Source organism: Miniopterus natalensis, chromosome 2 (genome assembly GCF_054644295.1).
Source record: "Miniopterus natalensis isolate mMinNat1 chromosome 2, mMinNat1.hap1, whole genome shotgun sequence".
In the NCBI taxonomy this organism is placed as follows: domain Eukaryota; kingdom Metazoa; phylum Chordata; class Mammalia; order Chiroptera; family Miniopteridae; genus Miniopterus; species Miniopterus natalensis.
The window spans coordinates 182,779,779-182,805,971 of record NC_142082.1 but is presented as its reverse complement, the minus strand read 5'-3'; the positions used below and the strand labels follow the sequence as shown (position 1 = coordinate 182,805,971).

General features: G+C 42.9%; 1 protein-coding gene across 1 annotated transcript in view; it reads right to left on the bottom strand.

The window, feature by feature from the left end:
* Positions 1-26,193, bottom strand: part of MEI1 (meiotic double-stranded break formation protein 1) — a 62,834-nt gene that overhangs the window by 12,880 nt on the left and 23,761 nt on the right. The window contains exons 17-24 of the mRNA XM_016210299.2: positions 24,929-25,026; positions 21,902-22,070; positions 17,439-17,586; positions 12,850-13,125; positions 4,452-4,617; positions 2,751-2,855; positions 692-802; positions 224-384 (exon numbers count right to left, since the gene is read on the bottom strand). Coding sequence (XP_016065785.2) covers positions 224-384; positions 692-802; positions 2,751-2,855; positions 4,452-4,617; positions 12,850-13,125; positions 17,439-17,586; positions 21,902-22,070; positions 24,929-25,026 — 1,234 coding nt within the window. The remainder of the gene's footprint in view (positions 1-223; positions 385-691; positions 803-2,750; positions 2,856-4,451; positions 4,618-12,849; positions 13,126-17,438; positions 17,587-21,901; positions 22,071-24,928; positions 25,027-26,193) is intronic.

Here is a 26,193-nt window from a genome sequence, read left to right as displayed (position 1 = left end):
GCTAAATGGATTAACATAAACAAACCTTACAACAACTCTGGATGTTTTTTGCTCCCATTTTGTAGGCAAGAAAACAGAAGCTCAGAAAGTTAAACACCTTGCCAAGGTTACTCAGTTAAATATCTTGCCAAGGTTACACAGTTAATAAGCCTTAGAGTTTGGACCAGAATTCAGGATCTTTATGCCTCCCTATGTCCCAAAGCCTCAGGGGTTAGAGACTAACCTGGAGACTGCCATCGTGCTGCTGGGCAGAAAAGGAGGCAGTGAGCAGCCAGGCAGAGCAGAGTAGCGTGGTCCTGGGAGAGCCCTCCTGGGCCCAGGTGAGTGCCAGCATCTTCTCCAGAAGCTCTATCAGGGCTGTGCAGCTCAGGAGCACTGCAGCAGCTGTGGAGAGTCCAGCAGGGCAGGGACCACATGAGTTATACAGGAGCCCAGCTCAGTGCCAACATGGTAGTTAGCACCCAAAGAGGGCTTCACATACAGAATGAATGAGCCCAAGGATCAGCTTGAGGTTCTAAGGGTCCCAGCTTTATTCCAGAACCACAGGCTATTAGAACCAGAGAGGACTTTATGACCATCTGGTCTGGCCACATCCCCCTTATTTTTTAAGATGGAGAAATTGAGGGCAGCAAGGGTCACAGACACTGCCCAGTACCTCTCCTCTTCACTATCACAGCCTGGGCCCCAGTACCTCTTTTCTGACTGCCCATTGTGGTCTGATGAAGGCTCCAATACAGGAAGTTGAAGGAGGGCTGCAAGATATCCATGTCGGTGGGACTGCATTTCCCACACAGCTTGCTCACTACAAAAGATGGGAGTCCCCAGACACCCAGTAAGCAGCACTCTGTGGCTTTAATGCACAACAGCACTCACACTTCTCACAGACAATGGTCCTCAACAGACTACTTTCAAATTTCAGTCTTGGCGACCAAACATAAACTAAGCATCCTCAGTATTACAGCCAATGAAAAGAAACACAGTGACAAACCTGAAGGCATCTTCACACCCTCCATCTGAACAAACATCTGGCAAGCTGCCCACAGCTGCACATTAAAGCAGACTGCACAAGTTTAGGTGGTCAAGAGGCACCCTATAACAGTGCTCGTGCCAGCACAGACTCCAGGTTGGAGGGTGTGCAGAGGTCATCTAGGCAAACCTGCTACCCTTAAGAGGAAGAAAATCCAGCCTCTGAATTCTCCCAGCACTGGGGTACTAACCACCTTCCCAGGGGAGCTGTGTAACTATCCATGTGCCATTCCCTGAACTTGCCATAGTCTCTCTCACATCACCCCAATCTGGCTAACTCCTTAATTCCTATTCAGCAATCAAGATTCAGCTCAAAGTTCACCTCCCCACAAAACCTTCCTTAACCTCTCAAGGCAAGATGAGATGCCTCTTGGTGCTCCCCCAGCCCTCATCAGAGCAGTTACTATACTGAAAAGTAGACTTCTATAGAACATTTTCCTCCTGGGAACTGTGACTCCTTGCTCCCTTGACCCCATGACCCCAATATAAAACCTACCTAAGTTTCCATTCACTTTTTTGTCAACCCATCACACTTGACTTCTAACTGGCTTGTGGTCAATCCAACAATCAAGACCCCCAAAAAACAAAAAAAACACATACCCTCATCCCTGAACTATAGCCCTCTACCACGAAAACTCTCAAATAAAAGTACTCAGGGGTTATATGTAAATGTATATTACATTTAATGTGTATGTTTCAGCCCATTATTCTGCCCTGTCAGAAGCCCTTTGATGGCTAATTTTGTCACACACAGACCTCATTCCCAGCTGCGTATTACTCTTGACCTGACAGACAGGCTGACAATGACCAGCACAAAGCTGGACCTGGAGGTCTTGTTTTTTAGAGAGAGAGAGAAAAACATCGATCAGGTGCCTCCTGCACTCCCCCCAACCAGGGATCAAACCTGAAACCCTAGTATGTGCCCTGACTGGGAATTGAACCCGCCAACTTTTGGTGTATGCGATGATGCTCCAACCAACCAGGCCACCTGGCTGGGGCTGGAGGTCCCTTTTGAAGAGGTCTGAGCTCCAGGCAGGAAAAAACCATCCTCATTTGTGGTCAGAGGACCTGACAGTTCACAGGTATTGAAGACACGCCATTTTTCCTATTAATTTCAACCTTTCCTCAACAAATCTTCCTGAGGGTACTGCTTATGAAGTGGCAGCTGCATTAATGAGCAATGAAAGGTCCCAATAAGGTTTGGGTTGGGGATAGAAAAAAGGCCCAGAGAACTGGATCATCAGATCCTGAGTCAGCTGTGGGTGAGGTAAAGAACTTGTGCCAGAAAAAATGGATCTCAATGGACGGTATCTGTTGTAGGCCTACTGTGTGCCAAGCACTGTGTGGAATTCTATACCTACAGTTATTCCTTATCTTAACCTTAAATCAGGTAGTACTGTTACTTTACCTATAAGGAACATAAGGTTCACAGAGGCTAGGCGATTGTCCAAGGTTATAGAATTAGTAATTAACCTAAAAACAAACCTAGGTCTTCCCAACTTCACTGCTTGTGCGTATCACATAACTTTATATATACATCTATTTTGGGAAGTGTCTCCCAAACACTCAGAGGGAATAAGCAGAGAAAGGTCTTAAAGGTCCCTTAGCAAGAAGCCCACAGAAACAGATTTGCCAGCTTCTTCCAAAGGATGAGAGGAGGGAAGAAAGGAGCACCCCAGCATGCCCAGCCCTGTCCCTCGAGCACTGTCCCAAGCAGCCGGCACCTTGGTGAAGGAGCTTCATAGCCATGCTGTCCAGTTCTTGTTGTGACTCGTTCCTGAGTTGCACTACAGAGAGGAGGCTCAGCAGCAATGGCAGGTTCCCCGAGGCTGTGAAGAACAAGAAGCGCTGGTCAGGGGCCTGACGCTGAGATCGTCTCCAGGTCAGACAGACACCTATCGGGCAGTAAGAGGTTTGTTGGGACTTACCCCTACTTCCTGCCTTCTTCCTTCTTCATTGGGCACAGGGGCAACTGGCATACTGAGTGCTAATTTGGGGTTGGGTACCAGGAAATCAGTATTTCACTTAATCCCCTTAAAACCATGTGACTGGGGACTGTCACTCCTATTGGCAGTTAAGAAAATTGAGGCCTAGAGACTCTGAGTGACTTTTTTTTTTTTTTTACTATATCTTTATTGATTTCAGAGAGAGGAAGGGAGGGGGAGAGAGAAAAACATCAACAATGAGAGAGACATTGATCAGCTGCCTCCTGCACCCCCCCACTGGGGACCAAGCCTGCAACCTGAGCATGTGCCCTCATCTAGAATTGAACAGCAATCTCCTGGATCCTAGGTCGATGCTCAACCACTGAGCCATGCCGGTGGGGAATTTTTTTTTTTATGTTTTTATTGATTTCAGAAAGAGGAAGGGAGGGGGAGAGGGGGAGAGAGAGAGAGAAAAAAACATCAATGATGACAGAGAATCATTGATTGGCTGCCTCCTGCACAACCCCTACTGAGGATTGAGCCCACAACCTGGGCATATGCCCTGAGCGGGAATAAAACTGTGTTTTCCTGGTTCATGGGTTGATGCTCAATCACTAAGTACACCGGCCGGGCTTGAGTGTCTTCTTCAAGGTCCCACAGCTAATAAGTGGCAGGGCCAGGACTTGAACCCAAATCTGAATTCAATGCCCACAGTCTTTCTACTACGTGTTTCCACAAAATCTCATGGCTCTTAAACACTGTTGTCAGTTAGATGTGGCTTATCCTTCCCTGCAAAGGAAGGACTCAGCTCCTCCAGGTACCCTTAAATCTATTTCCACCCCACTCCCACCCCAGTCAGGACTGGACCTAATGCAAGTGCCACAGCTCTCCAATTTCCAAGCACTAAATTGCTTGGAAATTTAAAAATTCACCTTTCTAAAATTAGGAAAAGATAAACCAATCCCAACCTTTTCACTGTCCTCATACTGTACCAAACATCAAGCTTCCTTGACTCCAGGGAGTCCCATTCCAGATTTGGAAACTATCCTTCTGGATCTCACTGGGAGCTTCCAATACACCACTGATCCACCTCCTCCCAGGCTCCTGCTGGCTGCTGCTGCCTCCCTGGCCTCCTCTACATTTCTAGCTTTCTTCTCAACTGGAGGCTGCCATTCTTGTGACAAACAGCACTGAGCACATGCCATGCAGGGTGGGAACATGCACACATACATTAAACACACCCACAAATGCTAAATACACAGTGATTAAACATAAAAACACTCACACATACACACACAAACCAAATATGTTGAGCATCCACCCTCCAATGAGAGGAAGGAGTAAAGTTTAGTTTAATGCCACACTGGCCTGACTTATCTTTTGCAGAGAAAACGAGAAAACTTTGGTTCTCTCTCCTGGAGCAGACCTCATTAGGGCAGAGATACCCACGTCCTACTGACCTTTCAGGTCAAAACGTGCCCCCAGCAGCTGCAGACTGACCTTCTGATGGGGAGGCCCCATGTTCCACCAGCAGATGCTGTAGGATCAGCAGGAAGTGCCCTCGGATAAGACCTCCCACTTGGACATCCTCATTCCTTCTCAAAAAGGTCCTCAGGACGATCAGTACCTTGCGGGCTGTGTCCACGGGGCTGGAATAGATGAGATCCTGAGCAGGAAAGAAGAAAGTCAGAGTTCAAAGGGCATCATGCTTAGAGACCGGTAGATAGTAGAGAAGGGGGGGGGTGGCTGGGAAAGGGCCCAAAATGATGGTACCACAGAACCTGGGGAAAGAAGTACTCACTTGGCACATATTATGTACCATCCTGACATCCTATAGGTCCATTCTGAGCAGAAGGAAACAGAGGCTTAGAGAAATTACATGAGGTGGATGAAAAAGGGTCCATATACTAAACTTGGCAAGCTCAGGGAAGGCCAGCATGGCAGGCCCTACAAACTCAGAGATCGAAAGTAACCACACAGGATGGTCTGAACATAAAAATTCCTAACTAAGAGTAGGTAGTCACATCCTAGGCCTGTAGCTTCCTTGAGAAAGGTCAATCTTTACCTTAAAAGTGAGCCTGTCTATTGTCTTTTTAATAGCTAAGATAGCGTATCTTTGAAATGTCAGAGTGCTCTCCTTTTCCAGATCCCTCAGGGCACACATACCATCTCTATGTGCTATAATTATTAACTATCTTATATCCAACAATGTAAAAGAAGTCTGTATCTTTCTGTTTTACTTTTTATCCAATCCCAGAGATTCTCCCCCTGCTCCCCACCTCCCACCCCCACCCATTTTCTCCTGCCCCCTTAATCTACCACCAATGGATTTCCTATAAACCTCCTTATGTTTCCTCCTTTGATTCTAATGTATAAAATAAGCTGCAAGACTGCCATTCCCCAGAGCAGAATCCATTGAGATTTTGCTTTCCAGCAACTGTCATTAGTTTGTCTCAAATAAACTCATAAAATTCTCTAAAGATCTGGACATTTCTCTTTTTTTGGACATTTCTTACATGGGCAATCAAGTGCCAAAGGTCACATAAGCCAGTAAGGGGCAGAGCTAAGATATGAAGGCAGATCTGCTAACTCCAAGCCTAAAGTTCTTTCTGTTTTCCAGGATGCCTCTCTCATGCAAATGGAAGTATCAGGGTCAAGAAAAGATTATTTCAGGACATGAGACCTGAATGTGCCTTAAGGGAAGAGGGGGATGGAGATGCCACCCAGTGGGTTAGGACAGACTCGGGGCACAGAGAGGACCAGGTCAGGCCCTTTCTCTGTCATGGCAGCCTGGCTATTTCTGATCCAAGCTGTAAAGGCCTTGGGTTCAGAAGGTAGGAAAGGACATTGCATTTTATTTGCTTTCACAGTTATTTTAATGAGTATGTGTTAAAGGCAAAGCCAGTCAAAAGCTGCACCAGAGCCTCTCCCACTGATCGCTCCTGGCACCTACCAGCTCAAACAAGCCAATTCCTTTGGACAGGCTAATGTGCTGAGCCAGTTAGGGCTGAGTGCTATGAATCCAAGGTCACACACATACTTCCTTTTTAGGAAGGACAACTCCTGACACACAGAGACATGGCTACAGGGCTCCTGACCAGACAACTCCAGATGTGCTGATGACTGAATGACACAGATGTCTGGCCTTGGCTCTTCACAAACCTCCACAGCTGCCAGAGAAACAACTATAATCTCAACAGCAACCACTCAGTTAGGGCCTAATTATGTCAGGTACTACACTGTGTTTAAACAATAGCTATATGTTTGTTTGTCTTCATAATAACTTCCAGGTAGGCATCGCCTCAATTTTTCAAATGAGGAAATGGGCAAACTAAGTAGTTTGCCTATCAAGGAAGCAGTGACATTGTAACTATGAGTTAATGAAGGGCAGGGATGAGACCAGCTTCATCTTTGTCACCTTGTAGGACTGAGAAAACATCTCTGGAAGGAGAGGATCACAGAATGGGAGGGCTAAAGAGAATCTCAGCCTGGCTGGTGTGGCTCAGAGGTTGAGCATTGACCTGTGAACCTGGAGGTCATGGTTAGATTCCAGATCAAGGCACATGCCCAAATTTCGGGCTCAATCCCCAGTAGGGGGTGTGCAGGAGGCAGCCGATTAATGATTCTCTCTCATCACTGATGTTTCTATCTCTCCCTCTCCCTTCCTCTCTGAAATCAATAAAATATATATATATATATATTAAAAAATAAATAAATAAAGGGAATGTCAGTTCATTTCCACCAACGCTTTTTACTTTACAGAGTATGAGGTTGAAGCCCAGAGGGGGTGTGATTTGCCCAGGTCATAGGGCCCAAGGCCAAACTAGTTTCCAGGTACTCTTCCTCCTCCAACAGCAAATGTCTGCCTGATTGCCAGATCTGGTCCCTCAGAAACCTGAGTAGTACATTTGAAAGGCCCCAAAGAAAGGGGGCTACTCAGTCTTTGGTGGCCATGATGAGTGCCAGGGTAATGTGTGCACCCCACCACGTGGGTCAGTGGGAAGGCTCTGGGCGGAACACAGCCCACTCTGTAATCTCTCCGGCCCAGAGCTGTCCAGAACTCTCTGCGACTGGACCAACCAGGGTGCCATGGACAAGCAGGGAACAAACAGAGCTTCTGTGACATCATTGTTTTTTCACAGCTAAACAACCTACATGAAATACCACCCATTGATAAGAGAGGCAATTAACAGCTTTGTTTTCAGTTGTTAATTACCCATATCAAAAACATAAATTGGTACCAACACATATTTTTAGACTCTTTTCCTCTCCTGTGGCTAGAAGCTGGGGAGAAATGGTAGGAATTATATATATAACAGACAACAAAGTTGTTCCTCACTGTATTTTGTTTTGTTTTGACCACTGATGTTTCTAGGATCTGATTTAGTGCAAAACTCATTAACTTTAGACTCCAGTCATGGTCATGACCCTTATTAGCTATATGACCTTGGACAATTCGGTTCACTTCCCTGAGATTTGCATTCTCTGTGGTTCAGCTGGTGGATGACCAGTAGGTGACAGCCTGCTGTGTACAGCACACCAAGAGCAAGCCTATGTGGTCTTTCATTTACCCTCCCATTATCTCCATTTTACACATTGAGAAAGCTGAAGCTCAGAGAAGCCTTCATCTTCCTTGACTCTATGCAGCATCCAGCCCCAAGTGCAGCTCCTCCCTGTTGAGCTCTACCTGGCAAAGCTCAAGGCTCCTCTCTGCCCTGCACTCCCACCCCAAGAAGGAGGGGTGATGAGGATGATGCACATTCAAGGACAAGAACTGGGCCACTGTAACAAAGGGTGGGGTACTTGCTCTAGCTTGCCTGGGAGAGGGACTCTCTTAAGAATTTGCTCTCTTGATAATGACACCCACGAACGCAACAGCAAACCCTGCCTGGGAAACTTGACAGAACAACCATCTGGTTGCTTGGCCAAATAAATTGCAAGGGAGACCGAAAAAAAAAATTGAAGGCAAGTCTATGGATTAAAGGAGACTTAAAACATATATCCACAAAAAAGGGGAAGACTAACCTAGTATTTAGGGATGACACTTAACTGACAAAACTCTAAAGAAATGTAAGAAAGATGCTACTATAAAAAGTCGGCTAGCCCTGGCCAGCATGGTTCAGTGGTTAGAGCATTGGCCTGTCCACCGGAGGGTCACAAGTTCAATTCCTGGTCAAGGGGGTATGTACCTGGGTTGCAGGATCACTGCACCAGGTCTGGGCTCCTGTGGGAGGCAACTGATTGATGCGTCTCTCTCACATCAATGTTTTTCTCTTTCTCCCCTCCCTTCTACTCTAAAAATCAATGGGAAAAAATATATCCTCACTCCTCAGGCTAGTGGTTTTTCTGGTGGGGGCAGATATGGGTCATCATTGAGGGGGACAAGTAGTGGACTTTTGGAGTGGCTGCCAGTTCTATCTCCTGATACACATGGCAGTTACTGGAATATTACCATATACCAATTAGGCAGTACATGTGTTTGATATGATTTTCTATACTTGTGTTATTTTTCATAATAAAATGTTTTAAATAAATAAATAGAATTTGGTCTCCTGAAACTCATTTTCTCTTTGGCTTGTTTCTTTTCAGTACTTATGTCCACTGAAGCTAGCGACCTAGGAGAGCCTTCAGTTAGGGAGGGACCTCCACCCTAGGCAGATCCAGACTGAGAAAGAGAACTTAGTAGAGAAAGATAATGAAGTCCATTTTAAACAGAAATGTCAAATAGATGGTTAGTCAAATAGTATGGGTCTGGAACTCAGAGAGGGGTCAGGGATGGACAGAGATATGAGTCATCAACATACGACAGGAGGCAACCGAAACTGTGGGAATAAATGAGACAACCCAGGAAGAATGTCCTGAGTGAAAAGAGAGCCTAGGACAAAACCTTGAGGAACATCAACTTTTGAGTGCTAGCCAGAGAGAAAACTATAAAAGAGACTAGCAAGGGGCATCAAGAGAGGTAGGAGATTCTAAGATGGCTGCACCATTTTATAGTCCTACTAACAATTTATGGGGGTTCCAATTTCTCCACATCCCAACCAACACTTATTAGTGTCTGTCTATTTTATTAAAACCCTCCTAGTGAATGTAAATTGGTAGCTCATTGTGGGTTTGATTTGCATATTATCTTTTCATGTTCTTATTGGCCATTTGTATCTCTTCTAAAAACTAGCCTATTATTCTTTTCATTATCAAGTTGTAAGCATTTTTAACATATTCTGGGTAGAAGGATATATGATATTAAAATACCTCTTCCCGTCCGGCCAGGTGTGGCTCAGCAGTTGAGCATCGACCCATGATCCACGAGATCTCGGTTCGATTCCCAGTGAGGGCACATGCCCGAGTTTCGGGCTTGATCCCCAGAAGGGGGCATGCAGGAGGCAGCCGATCAATGATTCTCTCATCATTGATGTTTCTATCTCTGTCTCTCCCTCTCCCTTCCTCTCTCTGAAATCAATAAAGATATATTTAAAAATAAATAAATAAATAAATAAATAAATAAATAAATAAATAAAATATCTCTTCCCCCCAGAAAAAGAGAGGTAGGAGAAAAAATTAAGAGAGTTGGAATTACTGAAACCAAGGGTGTGGCAATAAAAAGAAGTGGACAATCATCAAATACTAACAGGTCATGTAAGATGAGAACCAAAAAGTCCACTGTAATTAGTCACAAGGACATTACTGCTGATCATGGTGAGAGTGATTTCAAGCAGTGATGGGGGTAGAAGCAAATGGGTAGGAATAAATGAAAGATAATGATTTTGAGAGCAGAAAACTTCTTCTAGGAGTTTGGCAATAAAGAGAAAGACATGGGAGTGGAAAGGGTTGGGAGGGCAGGGCCAGTGAAGTCTGGGTCCAGGTGGAAGGCATCCAGAGCAACCAGGAGTATGCCTAGAGGGGCTCAGACTCTCCAGACACTCCCACAGCCTGGTGTCATAACCTGGAATTTTTTTCTAGCCTTACCATTCTCTCCCCTCAGTCTCTACAAGGTGACAGATTTCCTCAAGGGCAAGGACTGACCAACTGTAACTGAATTACCTTTGTATCCCCAATGCCTAGTACCTAGTAAATACCAAACAGACGTATGATAAATGAAAAAGTGAATGACTGAATTCAAGGCCTCTAAAAACCTGCTCCTCCCTGTCTTTCTCCAACCCCATCTCCTGCGACATATCCTACAAGCTCAAGAACCACCCCAGCCCTGGCCAGTTTTGCTCAGTGGTTAGTGTCGTACCGTGGACTGAAGGGTCCTGGTTTGATTCCGCCCAAGGGAACGTACCTCAGTTACAGGCTCCATTCCTGGGGGATGCGTGCAGGAGGCAACCAATCAGTGTGTCTCTCTCTTTCCCTCTGTCTCTCTGTCTCTCCCTTCCACTCTCTCTGAAAAGCAATGGAAAAAGTATCCTCAGGTGAGGATAAAAGAACCACCCCAAACTATTCACTGTCCCTGAATTACAATAAGCACTTTCATGTTGCTGTACGGGCCTCACAACCCTTTCACTTGTCAAGTCTTTGAGAATCAGCATATATGACACCTGTGTGCCCCCCCTGCCACCCAAGCACTCTGCCTGACCTTTACTGCCATGCTGTTAGAACAGTTGTTACTGGCTTGTGTCTGATTCCCTCACCAGCCTGTTGGGAAATAATGTAAACAAAGCCACTTAAAATGGAGTCAGAGCTGCTTTCCCAGAGGAACTGCCTTGCACATCTTACTCCTCAAACCTTTGGGATGTTAAAACAGGGCAAAACAACCTTTGGTCCGGCCTAAAGCAGCATTGTATCCCAAATAAGTGTGCAAAGATGACAGGAAAGCAGACCTTAAGACTAGGACTGAAAATTAAAGGCATTCTTTAGAATTAGTATCATCCATGTTAGCTTATCTGCACCTATAGAAATTTCTTTCTTAGCTTATTAACACCCATAAAAATTCCTTCCTTCTATTCAAGTAATTATTTCCCTTCCCTTTCTCATAAATACCCCTTCCCTTCACTTCCTAATTGGAACACTATTTGGGTTTCTCCCTGAATCAGTGCTTCCTGATTGAATCTCAATAAATTCTTGTTGCCTTTCACTTTGGCCTTTTATTTTTATTTATTTTTAATTTTTATTTATTTTATATCTTTATTGATTTCAGAGAGGAAGGGGGAGAGAGAGATAGAAACATCAATGATGAGAGAGCCACTGATTGGCTGCCACCTACATGTCCCCCACTGAGGATTGAGCCTGAAAACTGGGCATGTGCCTTTACCAGGAATCGAACCAAGATCTCCTGGATCATAGGTCAATGCTCCACCGCTGAGCCACGCCGGCTGGGCTGGCCTTTTATTTTTAGGTTAACACCCCCAGCGCTCAAACAGCTCTCCCATTAGATGGAACACTGGATCAGGGTTGGTTTCTCTCTGTTCTGAGAGTTAGCTCAGTTTACTGGAAAGAACATTACAGAGTAAAAATCTGGGTTTTAATCTCAACTCTTGTGACCTTGGGCAAATCTCTCTCAACCTATTTCTTCACCCTTTTAAAAGGAAAAAAAATAAGATACCATCATTAGTATGTCTCTCAGAGGATCCAAATTCTCCACCACCTCCCACCTTTTTGAGAGACTTGTATCTGTCCAGATCCCTAATACAATGGGTCAGCAAATAAAGTACCTACTATGTGTAAGGAATACTTCATCTGACAAAGAAAATCCATTATCTTAGCTCTGTTCATTAAGCCACTCCCTCTGGTGTCCCATCTTGCTTTCCTCCCCTATGCACTAATGCTTTATTTTTAACCCATTCCTTCTTCTCCATTTTTCTTCCTCCAAGGAAGCCAAAGCATGAATGTGGTCCTTATCAAACCAACACATGTGACTTGACAAGATGACAGATCTTAGGGATGGGAGGTGAAGATTTAAGTCTGAGTGGGAGTGTGTGCACATGTGAATGTGGACAGAGATAGGTACCTAAGGATGTGGGATATATAACATGCAAGTGTTATTTTCACCACATCACTCCAATAAAGTCAGGGAATCGTGTTTGTTGATGATAAGAACACGAAAGGAATCTCATTGTCTCTGATGGGCTGTGTCATTCTTCCTGGACTAAGGAGGGGCCAATGCAACCCAGGTATGTGCCCTTGACTGGGAATCAAACCCACGACCCTTGGGTGCATAGGCTGATGCTCTAACCACTAAGAACACTGGCCAGGGCATGCAAATAATTTTTAATATGTAAGTTACAACAGTTACCTGTATAATAATATCACTCTCATTAATTTACTTTCAATGTGCTTTCTTGAATCAAAGAAAAAAGGCGAAGTTAAAGTCAGTGTGTTAGAAACTGCAGACAACAGGCAGCCTACTTATTGATATACCTGATTGGAATTATAGAAATGTCCTACTTCTTAAAAAAGCAATGGGGTGTTCTGATTATTCTGGGTATGCCCAAGGGAGTGTGTTGCATGTGTACCATTATCATGTTAGTCATTGCAGAAGAGAGGCACAGTCCCTCTACAATCAGACATCTCCATCTACATGTCCCAGGGGTTTGCTTTGATATTAAACCCTTCTTAGAAAAATCTGCTTTAGAGAAAACAGGGAGGTGAGAGGGAATGGTGGCTGAGATCAGCATCTCATAGCTATATTCCCTGGGGAGTACAGAAGCACATATCTCTCAGTGAGCAGACTTCCATCAGACTTAGGACAGGGTACAGACTAACAGAAACGAGGCACCTGCCAGCCAAAAGGACTTCCTACTCACATGGGAACAGCATTACGTCCAGAGGTGGGCAGAAGCAGCTGCTGGTGCCTCCTAACCTCAGTAAACCAGCTCCCAGAGAGAGAGAGAGAGAGAGAGAGAGAGAGAGAGAGAGAGAGAAAGCCCACTATCTCAGAAATGAGCAAGTGGTCACCTACTAGCAAAATAAGCAGGATGCTGGGGCTGCTTTTGAGTATGTGGAACAGGGCTGCTAAGCTGGCAGGAAGGATGGGATGTCCAGCAGAAGGGACATCATCCAGCTCCTCACAGCTGCTCTCTTCCCAGGAGAACCAAAGTTCCAGGACACGATGCCCAAACCTACTCATCAGCTCTGGATACAACAGGAAGAACCTGAGCAGGAGGGGGTGGTGGGTGTAGATGAGGTGCAGGTCCGGGATGCTCTCTAGAAATTTTCTGATGGCACTGACCACAACCTGGAGGCAAAGAAAGAAAAAGGCTAAATAAACCTTGCAGAAGACCCAAGAGACCCCAACAAAGATAGCCAAGATATAACTGGGAAAAATGCACTGGCATCTCAGTACTCCAGGACACCTTCACTGGCTCACCCCAGTGCGCTCCTGGGAGAAAACCCCACGGTGCTTACCTTATGACAGTGGTTCTCAACTGGGGGTGATTTTTCTCCCCAGGGGACATTCAGAAATGTTTAGACATTTTTGATGGTCTTGATTAGGAGAGTGCTACTGACATCTAGTGGGAAAGAGTAGGGGTACCACTAAACATCCTATAAAACACCGGACAGCCTCCTACAGGAAAGAATTATGCTACGTAAAATGCTAATAGTGCTAAGGCTGAAAAACTGAGCTCTACAAATATACTTAACAGAGTGTGCTGTAGTTGTCAGCATATCTGTCTACTTCTTACACTAGACTTGAACTACTTGAGGGCAGGGACTGTGGCAGATTAATCTGTGAACACCTGGTATAGGGCCTGGCACAGACGCAGCAAAAGATGTGTTGAATCATTTATTAACCCTCAAAGTCCTCTCTCTTCCCATTGCACATATAACAAAGTTCAAATTCCTTAATATGATTTCTAAGAGTTTTATAGTTTATATTTTTGGTCCTTTCATTTAGGCCTTTGATCCATTTTGAGTTAATTTTTGTGTAGAGTATGAAGTATAGGTCCAACTTCATTGTTTACATGTGTTTATCCAGTTGTTCCAGCACCATTTTTTAAAAAAGACTATTCTTTCCCTATTGAATTGTCTTGTCATCCTTATCAGAGATCACTGACCATAAATATATGGGTTTATTTTTGGACTCTCAATTTTATTCCAATGATCTAGATGTATTTTCTTATGCCAAAACCACACTGTCTTGATTAGTGTAGCTCTGAAATTAAAAAGTGTGAGTCCTGCCCTGGCCAGGTGGCTCAGTTGGTTGGAGCATCGTCCTGACACACCAAGGTTGCCAAGGTTGCGGGTTCGATACCTGGTCAGGGCACATGCAGGAATCGAATGGGGGTACATAAATAGGTGGAACAACAAAAATTAATGTTTCTCTCTCCTTTCCTTTCTCTTTCTCAAATAAATAATTTTTTTTTTTTTTATAAAGTGTGAGTCCTGCCCTGGCTGGGTAGCTCAGTTGGTTAGAGAGTCATCCCAATACACCAAGGTTGAGGATTCGATCCCTCATTAGAACACATGCAAGAATCAACCACTGAATGCATAATTAAGTGGAACAACAAATTGATGCTTCTCTCTTCATTCCTCCCTCTCTCTCAAAAATCAATATATTTTTTTAAAAAGTGTGCATCCTCTAACTTTGGTCTTCTTTCTTAATATTACTTTGGCTATTTGGGTCTCTTGCATTTCTTTATGAATTTTAGGATCACCTTATCCATTTCTGAAAAAAAAAAAAGGCAAGAATTTTAATTGGGATTGTGCTGAATCTATAGATCAATTTGGGGAGTATGGCCATTTGAACACTATTAAGTCTTCTTTTCTTTTCCAGTTTTATTGAGATAAAATTGACATATAACATTGTATAAATTTATGATGTATAATATCAGGATCTAATAAATGTATACATTGTGAGATGATTAACACAATAAGTTTAGTTACTATCTACTACCTCACATAGTTACAAAATTTTTTTCCTTGTGATGAAAACTTTTAAGATCTAATCTCTTAGAAACTTTCAAATATACAAAATAGTATTATTGTTAGCTATAATCACTGCGTTGTATATTACATACCCAGAACTTACTTATCTTATAACTGGCTATTAAGTCTTCTGATTCATGAACACATAAGAATATCTATTTATTTAGGTCTTTATTTCAATGATGTTTTGTAATTTTCAGGGTAGAAGTCCTTGCACTTTTTTTGTTAAATATTTTTCCTATGCATATTATTTACTGATGCTATTGTAAATGGAATTTTTTTCTTAATTTCATTTTCAAGCATGTTATTAAAGATTTAAGTCTACCTTTCTGGCTTCTCTCTACTGTCTCCCACGTCTTAGCAAAGGCACACTAAACTAGGCTCCCTTCCTTGACTGTTTAGACTGGGCAACTTCCCAATTTTGTATCTTAAATCTTGCTCTCCTCTCAGCCTGAAAATTCTCCCTTCAGTTTCCTCCAGGAAGCCTCTCCTGGTGCAACAATCTCCCATGTGCTTTTGTAGCTCTTGGCCATCCTTCAGGCTCCAGGAGAGTACTCATTGCTGTAGTTATCTGCCTTATAGGAAATATTTTTGTCTTTCCTGGCAAACTAGTGCTTCCTGAGGGTAGAGAACGTGTTGGATTCACCTCAACCCTGACGGCCCCAAAAGGCACCTGGCACATGTCAAGTGGTCATTCCACATTGTCTGAGTTGCTAAAATGTTGAGAAACAAATAAAAAATCATGTGCTTATTTATTTGAGTAGTGTTCAAGGGCTTAGAAAATGCTGATAAAACTAGAGAGAAGTTACTGAAAAGAAAGAGCTTCCAAGAATAAGCAGGGCTTGAGACTGAAATATCCATTCCCCAGAGACGCCTCCTATTGGAGGTCCTCATGAAGTATCTCGTCATACTATAAGGCCCAAACTCTGTTAAAGGCTACTAGGGTTGTGTCAAAAGAACTTAGGAACTACCATGAATAGGCTCCCACTAGCCAAAGATAGAACAATTTGAACCTCAAAATGCTAATAACTGTAGTGGATTGAAACATCAAACATTTTTAAATCCATGAGTTCATAACAATATTTTAAAAAATCTCCTTGATCACCTTTGGAGAATGCTAGGCAACCAATTCATTTCTTTAAAATTGGTAATTAAAGGGAAAGGATCAAACATTCAACCTATTCTTCCTATACAATCTACCATTCATAGTAACCAAATAATCATGAGGGAAGTTTATTTTTATACAAGTATTCTAGTTAATAAAAAAAGTAAACAAAGAGAGAATGACAAAATTAGGATATTATTATTTTGCAATCCCTAATGAGAGAATGAATCAAGGCAATGATCACCAATGGCTGATAATACCACAAAAAAGACAGACAATGGGACACTGTATACGTAGGTCTATCTTACTTGAAAATCCATTGGCCTTCCACTACACTGTTCTGCTTCCATTCAAATTAAACCAAGTTTGCTTATATTATACTTGCCCCTACAGTAATCAAAAAGAGGCAAGCCTAGCCTGCGTGTTTCAGTTGGTTGGGCTTCATCCCATGTACCAAGAGGTCACCAGTTCTATTCCCAGTCAGGGCACATACCAAGACTGCAGGTTCGATCTCCAGTAGGGGGCGTGTAGGAGGCAGCTGATCAATGTTTCTATCTCTCTCCCCCCCCTTCCTCTCTAAAAAACACACCACAAAACATTTTTTTTTAAAAAGAGACAAAATTAATAGTCAGTGAAGGAAGAGTATCCTCAGGTTGAGGCTGAAGGGTCCACGTCTAAACAGTAGAAGTAATCTTCAATGAAAAAGGAGAGAGATTCAGTGATGAGTCAGGCATAGTCCTTGATCCCCAAGAGTTTATCAAGAAGCTAGAGAAGAGAAAACTTGTACATACACAACCACCATTAAAAGTGATTTGAGAGATCAGCCTGATTAGCAATGATCTGGGTCCCAGCAACCCACTTCGTTTGATAAACTGTTACCAGAAGGAAATCCCTCACACTCTCCTCCTTCACTAACTGGAGTTGGTACTAAGAAAAGAGCCTTGGGAGTTGGTCAATTCTGAGCTGGCATCCCGGCTCCCCCATCGATCAAACTGTGTGACCTAGAGAAAATGACTTTAACCCAAGTCTTGATTTTCTCGTCTGTAAAAAGGAAATAATAGCCTGGCTGGTTTGGCTCAGCGATTAGAGCATCGGCCTGCGGACTGAAGGGTCTCAGGCTTGATTCAAGTCAAGGGCAAGTACCTCAGTTGTAGGTTTGATCCCTGGCCCCAGTTGGGGCATGTGAGGGAGGCAATCAATCGATGTGTCTCTCTCACATCAATGTTTCTTTCTCTGTCTCTCCCCCTCTCTTCAGGTGAGGATTAACAAAACAAAACAAAATAAGAAATAAGAAATAATAATATCTTCCTCCCAGGACTGTTGAGAAAATTAACTAAATTACATAGGCTCTGTGTATGTCAGCACTCTCCCCTCTCCCTCTCCCCCAACTCTCTCTTTCTCTCCCCGTGTCCCCCCCCCCATCCCGCTTCTCTATACATATAACATCATGGTCTCCCAAGAAACCACAATGTACAAGGTGCAGGAGGAGGAAGAGTGCCAGGAGTTTTGGCCCATACCTCATCTAGTGCATCGTCTTTGTCCTGGCAGATTGCAAGCAGATAGATGGATGCTCTGAAAACCACAAGTGGAGGGCGCTCACCCTGGTCCCGCAGAGACAGGAGGAAGCTTTGCACAGCCACAAATAAGTCTGCCTCTGAGACAAACCTGTCAATCAAAGAGAGTCTGAGTGAGAAAGGCAGAGATAGCTTGCCACATCCTCCCTTAGTCACTGTCATTCTGCTCCAGCATGCCCACAGCCTAATGACACCTTGCACAAAGAGAGTGCCATATATACTTACAAAGCATTATTGCACATACAACACATGGCTCTACGCTTTGTGCAAGGTGTTAGGGACCAGAGGTGAAACTAGACAGTGAAACATCAGCTGGCTGGACCAGCATTGTTAAAAAGAAGGATGCTACTTCTGAGGGTCTGAAGGCCCCACTCTGGCAGTCAGTCCACCCCTCTATTCCTGTATTTATCACTAAACATTCGTGTGTTCAATGAGCTAATTTCTGGCGGGAGGAAGACATCTATGCTTGTATATGCAAGGGAGATGGAGGTAAGAAAGAGACTTACTTTTCACTATATATCTCTCTTTTTTTTTAAATATGTCTTTATTGATTTCAGAGAGAGGAAAGGAGAGGGGGAGAGAGAGATAGAAACATCCATGATGAGAGTCACTGATCGATTGCCTTCTGCACACCCTCCACTGGGGATTGGGCCTGCAACCAGGGCATTTGCCTTGACCAGGAATCAAACCAAGATCTCCTGGGTCATAGGGCGAATGCTCGGCCACTGAACCACACCAGCCAGGCTACATACCTTTTTATACCTTTTAAATTTTCTACCATGAGTATGTCTCACCTATCAGATTAAGTACAAAAAAATTTTTAATGGGTAATATTAAATGCAATGTGGTATCCTAGATTGTTCCTAGAATGGAAAAGAAACAGTAGAGAAAACACTGGTGAAATATGAATAAAGTTTAGTTAATAGTATTGTGCCCTCACATATATGGTCAAATGATTTTCAACAAGGGTGCCAAGACCATTCAATGAAGAAAAGACAGTCTTTTCAACAAATGGTGCTGGGAAAACTGGATATCAAATGCAAAAGAATGAAGTTGGAACACTTACCTAACACAATATAAAAAAAATTAACCCCAAATGGATTCAGACATAAATGTAAGACCTAAAACTATAAAACTCTTCGAAGAGAACAGAAGGCAAAAGTTTCCTGACATTGGATTTAGCAACAATTTCTTGGATATGACATCAAAGGCACAGGTAACAAAAGAAAAAATAGACAAATTGGACTTTGTGAAAGTTTATAAATTTTGTGCATCAAAAAACAGTATCAACAGAATAAAGAGGCGACCCACAGAATGGGAAAGTATCTGCAAATCACATATCTAATAACAAATGAAGGTCCAGAGTATGTATAAAACTCCTAAACCTCAACAATAAAAAATATGAATCTGCTTCAAAAGTGAGCAAAGGACTTGAGTAAACATTTCTCAAAAAATATATATACAAATGGTCAATAAGCACATGAAAAGATCCTCAACATCATTAATTATTAGAGATTGCAAACCCAAACTATGATATTAACCACCTCACATCCATTAGGACGGCTACTATCAGAAAAAGAGAAAATAACAAGTGTTAGAGATGATGTGGAAACATTGAACCCTTATGCATTGTTGGTGGGAACATAAAATGATACAGCCACTGTAGAAAACAGCATGGTATTTTCTCAAAAAATTAAAACTACCAGATGAGCTAGCAATTCCACTTTGGGGCATACACCCCAAAGAACTGAAAGTAGGGTCTCAAAGAGGTATCTGTGCACCCATGTTCGCAGCAGCATTATTCACCATACATAAAAGATAGAAGCAGCCCAACTGTCCATAGATAGATGTTAAAAGAATGAGCAATATGTGGTATATACATACAATGTAATATTATTCAGCCCAACAAAGGAAAGAAATTCTGATATATGCTACAGCATGGGTGAATCTTGGGAACATTTTGCTTAATGAAATATGCCAGTCCCCAAAAGGTAAATACTGTATGATTCCACTTATTTGAAGTACTTAGTGTAGTCGAAATCATACACAGAAAGTAGAACAGTGGTTGCCAGGGGATGGGGGAAGCAGGGAATAGAGAGTTATTGTTTAATAGGTACAGAATTTCAGATTTGCAAGATGAAAAGAGTTCTAGAAATGGATGATGGTGATGGTAATACATTGTGACTGTATAGGGCTGGGCAAAAGTAGGTTTACAGTTGTGAGTGCACGAAAAACAGAGTTTATTCTTATATTGTTATTTATTATTTATTGTATTATTTATTTGTATTACAACTATAAATCTACATTTGCCCATCCTGTATTTCAAAGAAGGGGCACATATGTGTTTGTTAATGCACAGAATAGTTCATGGAAGGTACCTAACGGTAGTTAACTCAACTCTGACAGGTGTATGCAGAAATATTTTAACTTTATACCCAACCATTTTACTTGAATTTTTACATTATGCCTGATTTTAAAAATAAGGAAAAAATCTTTCAGGGAATCATTTGGGCCAAGTGATTTTCAATGAGGGTGTCAAGACAATTCAATGGGGGAAAAATAGTGTTCTCAATAAGTGGTTCTGGGAGGACACATGCAAAAGAATGAATTTGGACCCCTGCCTCACACTATACATAAAAGTTAACTCAAAATGCTTCATAGCCCGGCTGGCATGGCTCAGCGGTTGAGCATCAACCTAGGATCCAGGCAATCGGAGTTCGATTCCAGGTCAGGGCACATGCCCAGGTTGTGGGCTTGATCCCCAGTCGGGGGCGTGTGGGAGGCAGCTGATCAATGACTCTCTCATCACTGATGTTTCTATCTCTCTCTCCCTCTCCTTTCCTCTCTCTGAAATCAATAAAGATATATTTTTAAAAAACGGATCATAAATCTGTATGTAAGAGCTAAAATTATAAAAGAAAAGAACTATAGAAAAAAATATAGGAGTAAATCTTCATGACCTTGGGTTAGAAAATGGTTTCTTAGAATCAACACCAAAAGCACAAATGACAAAAGAAAAAATAGACAAATTTAATCAAAATTAAAATTTGATTTCATCAAAATAAAAAACTGTTGTTTCAAAGACTACCATATGGAAAGTGAAAAGAGTAACAAAATGGGAGAAAAAAATGTGCAAATTATACATCTGATAACAAACATATAAAAAACTCTTACAAGTCAACAATAAAAGACAACTGAGTTTAAAAAAATGGGCAAAAGATCTGAATTTCTCCAAGAAGATAAACAATGGTCAATAAGCACATGAAAAGATGCTCAACATCATTAGTCATTAGGAAAATGCAAATCAAAGCCACAGTGAGATACCACTTCATACTCACTAGAATGGCTATAATAAAAAAAAACCACAGAAACAAACAAGTGTTGGCAAGGATATGGAGAAAACAGAACACTCAAATATTGCTGGTGGGACTGTAAAATGGAGCAACCCTATGAAAACAATTTCGAAGTTCCTCAAAAAGTTAAACATAGTGCTACCATATGACTCCTCCATTCTACACCTGATCTGTACAGAAAAGGATTAAAAAGCAAATACTCGAACAAAAACAGTACACACACGTCTTCAAGCATCACTATTCACAACAGCCCAAATGCCCATCAATGAATGAATGAGTAAACAACTGTGGCATGTACATACAGTAATATATTATTCAGCAATAAGAAAGAATAAAGTAATGATACATGCTACAAATATGTTTACTGGATGAATCTCAAAAACATTATGCTAAACAGAAGAAGGCAGGCACAAAAGGCCACCATTATATGATTCTATCTACAAGATACAGAATGTTCAGAACAGGTAAATTCATGGAGACAGAATGCAGACTGCTGGTTGCCAGGAGCTGAGCAGAGGAATGAATGGGGAGTGACTGCTTAACAGCTAACAGGTTTTACTTTGGAGTGAGGGAAATGTTTTTGGAACTAGACAGGTGGTGGTTGCACAACATTGTGAATGTACTAAATGCCACTAAATATTTCACTTTAAAATGGTTAATTTAATGTGAATTTTACCTCAATAAATAATTTTTTTTAAGCTTAAGGAATAGCCCTTTGATTTTGAAATTTTAATAAATTGTATAGCAATTCTTAAAACCAAAGAAAATCACTGAATTTTTTTTCTGTGTACAAATACCCTCAAAGATTACAAGAAATTCTCATTAGCATTCTAGGCCTCTATCTCTCAGCACTGTGACTACCCACCTGTCTTAACCTGCCCACTCTAAGATATAAACCCCTCAGTAATACAACCCATTTTTCACTTATTTCTGTGTCCCCAGTGCCCAGCACCAGGCATGGAGAAGACACCTCGGTAAATATTTATTAAATTGAATTGAGGTGCAGATGTGGCTCCCAGAACCCACCACCAGCCACCAGCTCTGGGCACTGACCTGTCCTCATGGATATAGGCCAGGTAGAAGAGGAGCAGGATGCAGTACTGTCTCTGGCGCGCAGCTGCCTCCACATATTGGCAATCTGACAGGAGGGCAAGGCTTTCAGGGCTCCTGCTGCTTATCTGAGGCAGCCCGTGCTGTAGGACCTCAGACAATGCAGAGAGTTCTGGGGAGGAAAAAAGTGGGAGAACACAGGAGAGGAGGTAATGAGCACATGAGTATCTACTACATGAGGAGTACTGCACAAGTTAGCAAGGGTACATGCAGGATAAAAGCAAATCAGAATCCCCTCTTCCTTAAACAGCTTTCAGCCAACTAGGAGAGACTAAAGGTGACATGGATAGATAGATTCATTCATTCATTCACTCATTCATTCATTCATTCATTCATTCATTCATTCATTCATTCAACAAATGTTCACTGAGTGGCTACTCTAGGCCAGGCTGTGGGACACAGGCCCTACCTCCAGGCAGCTGATGGGTAAAAACATATAATGAGACAAATAACTGCAGGACATGTGATCAGTGCCATGTTCAAGTGGAAGAGGGTGTGCCTCATGCCTCCTGGAATGAGGAGAACAAGCTCAAACGAGGGAACTGCGGAGGATGAACAGAAAGCAGGCAGAGAAGGAAAGGAAGAGAAACTAGGGACAGGAAGCAAGGTGTTCAGAGGCCCAGAGGCATAAACATGTCATGTTTATGGGGCAGGAAGGAGTTCAGTGTGATTGGACCATCAGTGAATAGAAGTGGAGCGTCAGAAGTTGCAGAACTGTGTGACGTAATTTGTAGCTAGACTGTGAAAGACCTTGATTGCTGAGTAAAGAATTTGGATTTTATCCTGAGAGCAGATTCCTAGATTTCTTATGAAACCTCTGTTTAATAAAAGGAAGGGTACTTTAATACCAAAGAGTATGAAAGAAAAGGACCTCAGAGCTTAAAATTTGAGTAAAGTCAACATTATGGAAAATTTACTACATTATCCTAATTTTCCACATTTCATCACAGATCGGAAAAAACTCCATCACTGTCTGGCAGTGCCCCACAGACTAATGTTTGGGGACCAAGGCTGAAGGCCAGGAGAATTAAGAAGCTGAGACCTGGTTTTCAGATAGATCCTTCCAGCATGGGTAGAGACTGGCTAGAGGACGAGAGACTGAAAAGGGTCCAAACTGGAAGTCAAAGGGAAGAGTCTGTCCTGCAAGCACAGGGACAGGCCTAAGTGGAGGATGAAAATAGAGGCTGTCCCAACTGCAACGTGGTAGCAGAGCCAGGTCAGGTTACCTAAGTTTAGTGTTTTTTCCACCAAAGCACACGATGAGCATTCTGATGATAATGAAACTAATATCTCTTAGCCTCAGGCATCCACCTGCCCTCTCTGATGATATTTTATTTTTATTATTACTTTTTTAATCCTCACCCAAGGATATTTTTTCCATTGCTTCTCAGAGAGAGTAAAAGGGGAAGAGAGAGAGAGAGGGAAACATCAATGTGAGAGAGACACATTGACTGGTTGACTCCTGCACAAGCCCTGATCAGGGGCCAGGGATCGAGCCTGCAACCAAGGTACATGCATGCCCTTGGCCAGAACTGAACCTGGGACCCTTCAGTCTGAGGGTCAACGCACCAACCACTGAGCCAAACTGGCTAAGGCTCTTCTGATTATTTTAGAGAAGCAGTCTGTCTGTAATAGGTCTGTTGCTCTTCCTGGTGCTCTGAGATTTGATGACGTCTCAGAGTCCAAGGGGACAGATATGTGGAGCTGCCCATATCTGAACAAGAAAGAGAGCTGCCATCAGCAGTGGGGCTGGCATTGGTGAGCACCAGAAGCTGTTGTGATGTGGCTCCACCATGGCCTTAGGCTACCACCATGGCAGAAATCATCGTGCTGTTCTCTCTGCAGACCAGACCATACCCGAACAGGCAGAGAGCTGTGGAGCACGGGGAGAGGAGTGGCAGGATAGTGAGAGAACTAGGAGCAAAGCCATGTTGGAAGGGATGAAAATGCTCATGCTCACCTGGGCTTCTCTCTCTCTCAGCATGGTGTCTCAGAAAGACAAAAGAGAAAGAGAGGTTTGGGAAGTGAGAGAGAAGACAGTCTTTCATAAATGTAAAAAGAGGAAACATGAGCAGCACTAAGTCTTACCCAAAAGGATTATATAATATTTGTTGAATGAATAAAATAATGATTGTTTTATGTTACACCGAGACAGAGGTCTAGGATAGAGGAACTCCTTAGGACAAAGAACATATCGTATCCCCAGCAGCATCTAGGCCTCCCCTAACATGTAGCAGAAGCTCACTGAATATTCAACCAAAGGAAAAACTTTGTGCTGTCAGCCCTGCATTCTGCCTGGGCTTCCTTTACCTCACTCAGACCTCTGCTAAAATGTCACCTCTTCATGGAGGTCTTCCCTGACCACTCTATCTGACATGTATCTCCTTCCTCCATCACCCTCTATTCTTTTACCCAGTTTTATTTTTTCATAGCACCTATCTATCCCTGCCACTGTATTTATGTGTTTACTGTCTGCCTCTCCCACTCCATGAGAACAGGACTCTGTATCCCTAGCTGTATTACCAGAGCCTGGAATACAGTCTAACTCACAGCAGATACTCAAGAAATATTTCTTGAATGAAGGAAGAAAAAAAAACAGGCTGTTCAAGACATTTTGAGCAGGAATCTCTGAAGGTAACAAGCAGAGAGCAAGCGGTCTGGTGTAGGGGGGACGGTGACAGAGTAGATGGTTGAGGGAGGAATTGGGCTTGATGAGCTTTAGGGTCCTTCTCAACCCTTAGAGTCTAAGGTTCCAGGAGTCTTGGATCCCATCATTTTCTGATTCTATTATCTCACCTCCCTAGAAATCAGCCGATAGTTCCATCATTCCATGATTCCACGGCTCCTCTGGGCAGCTTCAAGCAAAGGGAACTTATTATTGAACTGACTCACTACCCAGCCAAACAATAAGGTATCTAGACTCTAAAGACCACCGCAGACCTCATGAATAATCAAACAGCAGCATCTTACCTTCTTGGGAAGGTGGTTCTGTATTCTCTGGAGCTGAGAGGAGGTTGATGCATAAGTAGTAGAGGAAACTGGAACACACCAGGTTTAGGGCTGAGTGACTTAGAGGGAGAAAACGAAGACAGAACAAGAGAAGATATTGCTACTTTGGCTGGGACAGTATTATCCCTACCATGTACTGGGGTGCCACTGCTTTGTGCCAGAGCCCAGTGACATTCTAACCACAGCCTGGGTATAGGAGGTCAGAAGGTGGCTGTAAAAAGTAAATATGGAGCCCTGGCCAGTGTGGCTAAATGGTTAGGGCATTGGCCTGAGGACCAAAGGGTCACAGGTTCGATTCCCAATCAGGGCACATACCTTGGTGTTGGGTTTGATCCCCAGTCGGGAAGCTTACGGAAGACAAAGGATCAATGTTTGTCCCTGCCTCCCTCCCTCCCTCCCTCTCGCCCTTCCTCTGTCTAAGCATGTCCTCGGGTGAGGGTTAAAAAAAAAAAGGTAAATATGGAACTTGCTGCCCAGAGCTATAACTTAGGCACTTCGTCCATACAGGTATTAACTAAAAAGCTGCTGAAAAAATAAATCAAGGAGGACTACTAAATTCCAATTTCACAAAACACGGAAACAAAAAAGTGCTCCTCGGTCAGGAAAGGGCTGAGTAGTACTAGAAAGGAAGCTGTTGAACCCGAGACGGGTAAGAACTACAAACATCCACAGTTGTGACTCTGAATCCAGATGGATCCCCATATTTTCTCCTGAATACTGTGTGTTCTATTCAGAGACATGACAGGAGAGCTAGAGCTAGATACTACACTGTGGTCACCTTGCGGGCTATACACAGTAACAAATGGAACCTGCCAAGTACATGCAGAGACAGGCGGCAAATCATAAATGGGAAGGTAAAGAAGGCTGCTCTGGCACTGGCCAGTGTGGCTTAGTTGGCTGGATGTCATCCAGCACACAAAAAAGTGGCGGGTTTGATTCCCTGTCGGGGCACATGCCCGGGTTGTGGGTTCGATCCCCGGTCAAGGTGCATATCAGAGGCAACCAGTTGATGTTTCTCTCTCTCATTCTTTCTCCCTTCCTCTCTTTAAAAATTAATTTTTAAAAATTAAAAAAAAAAAGGAACCTAATGAGGCAGACTGAAGTAGTAACCGCTCTACTTTGGGTTTCTCCTCTGGAATTGCTGGGCTGGTGGCAACTAGAGCATGACTCTTTCTTGATGGACACTGTATCCCTTACACTCGGAAGGCCTCAGTTTTCCCATTTGT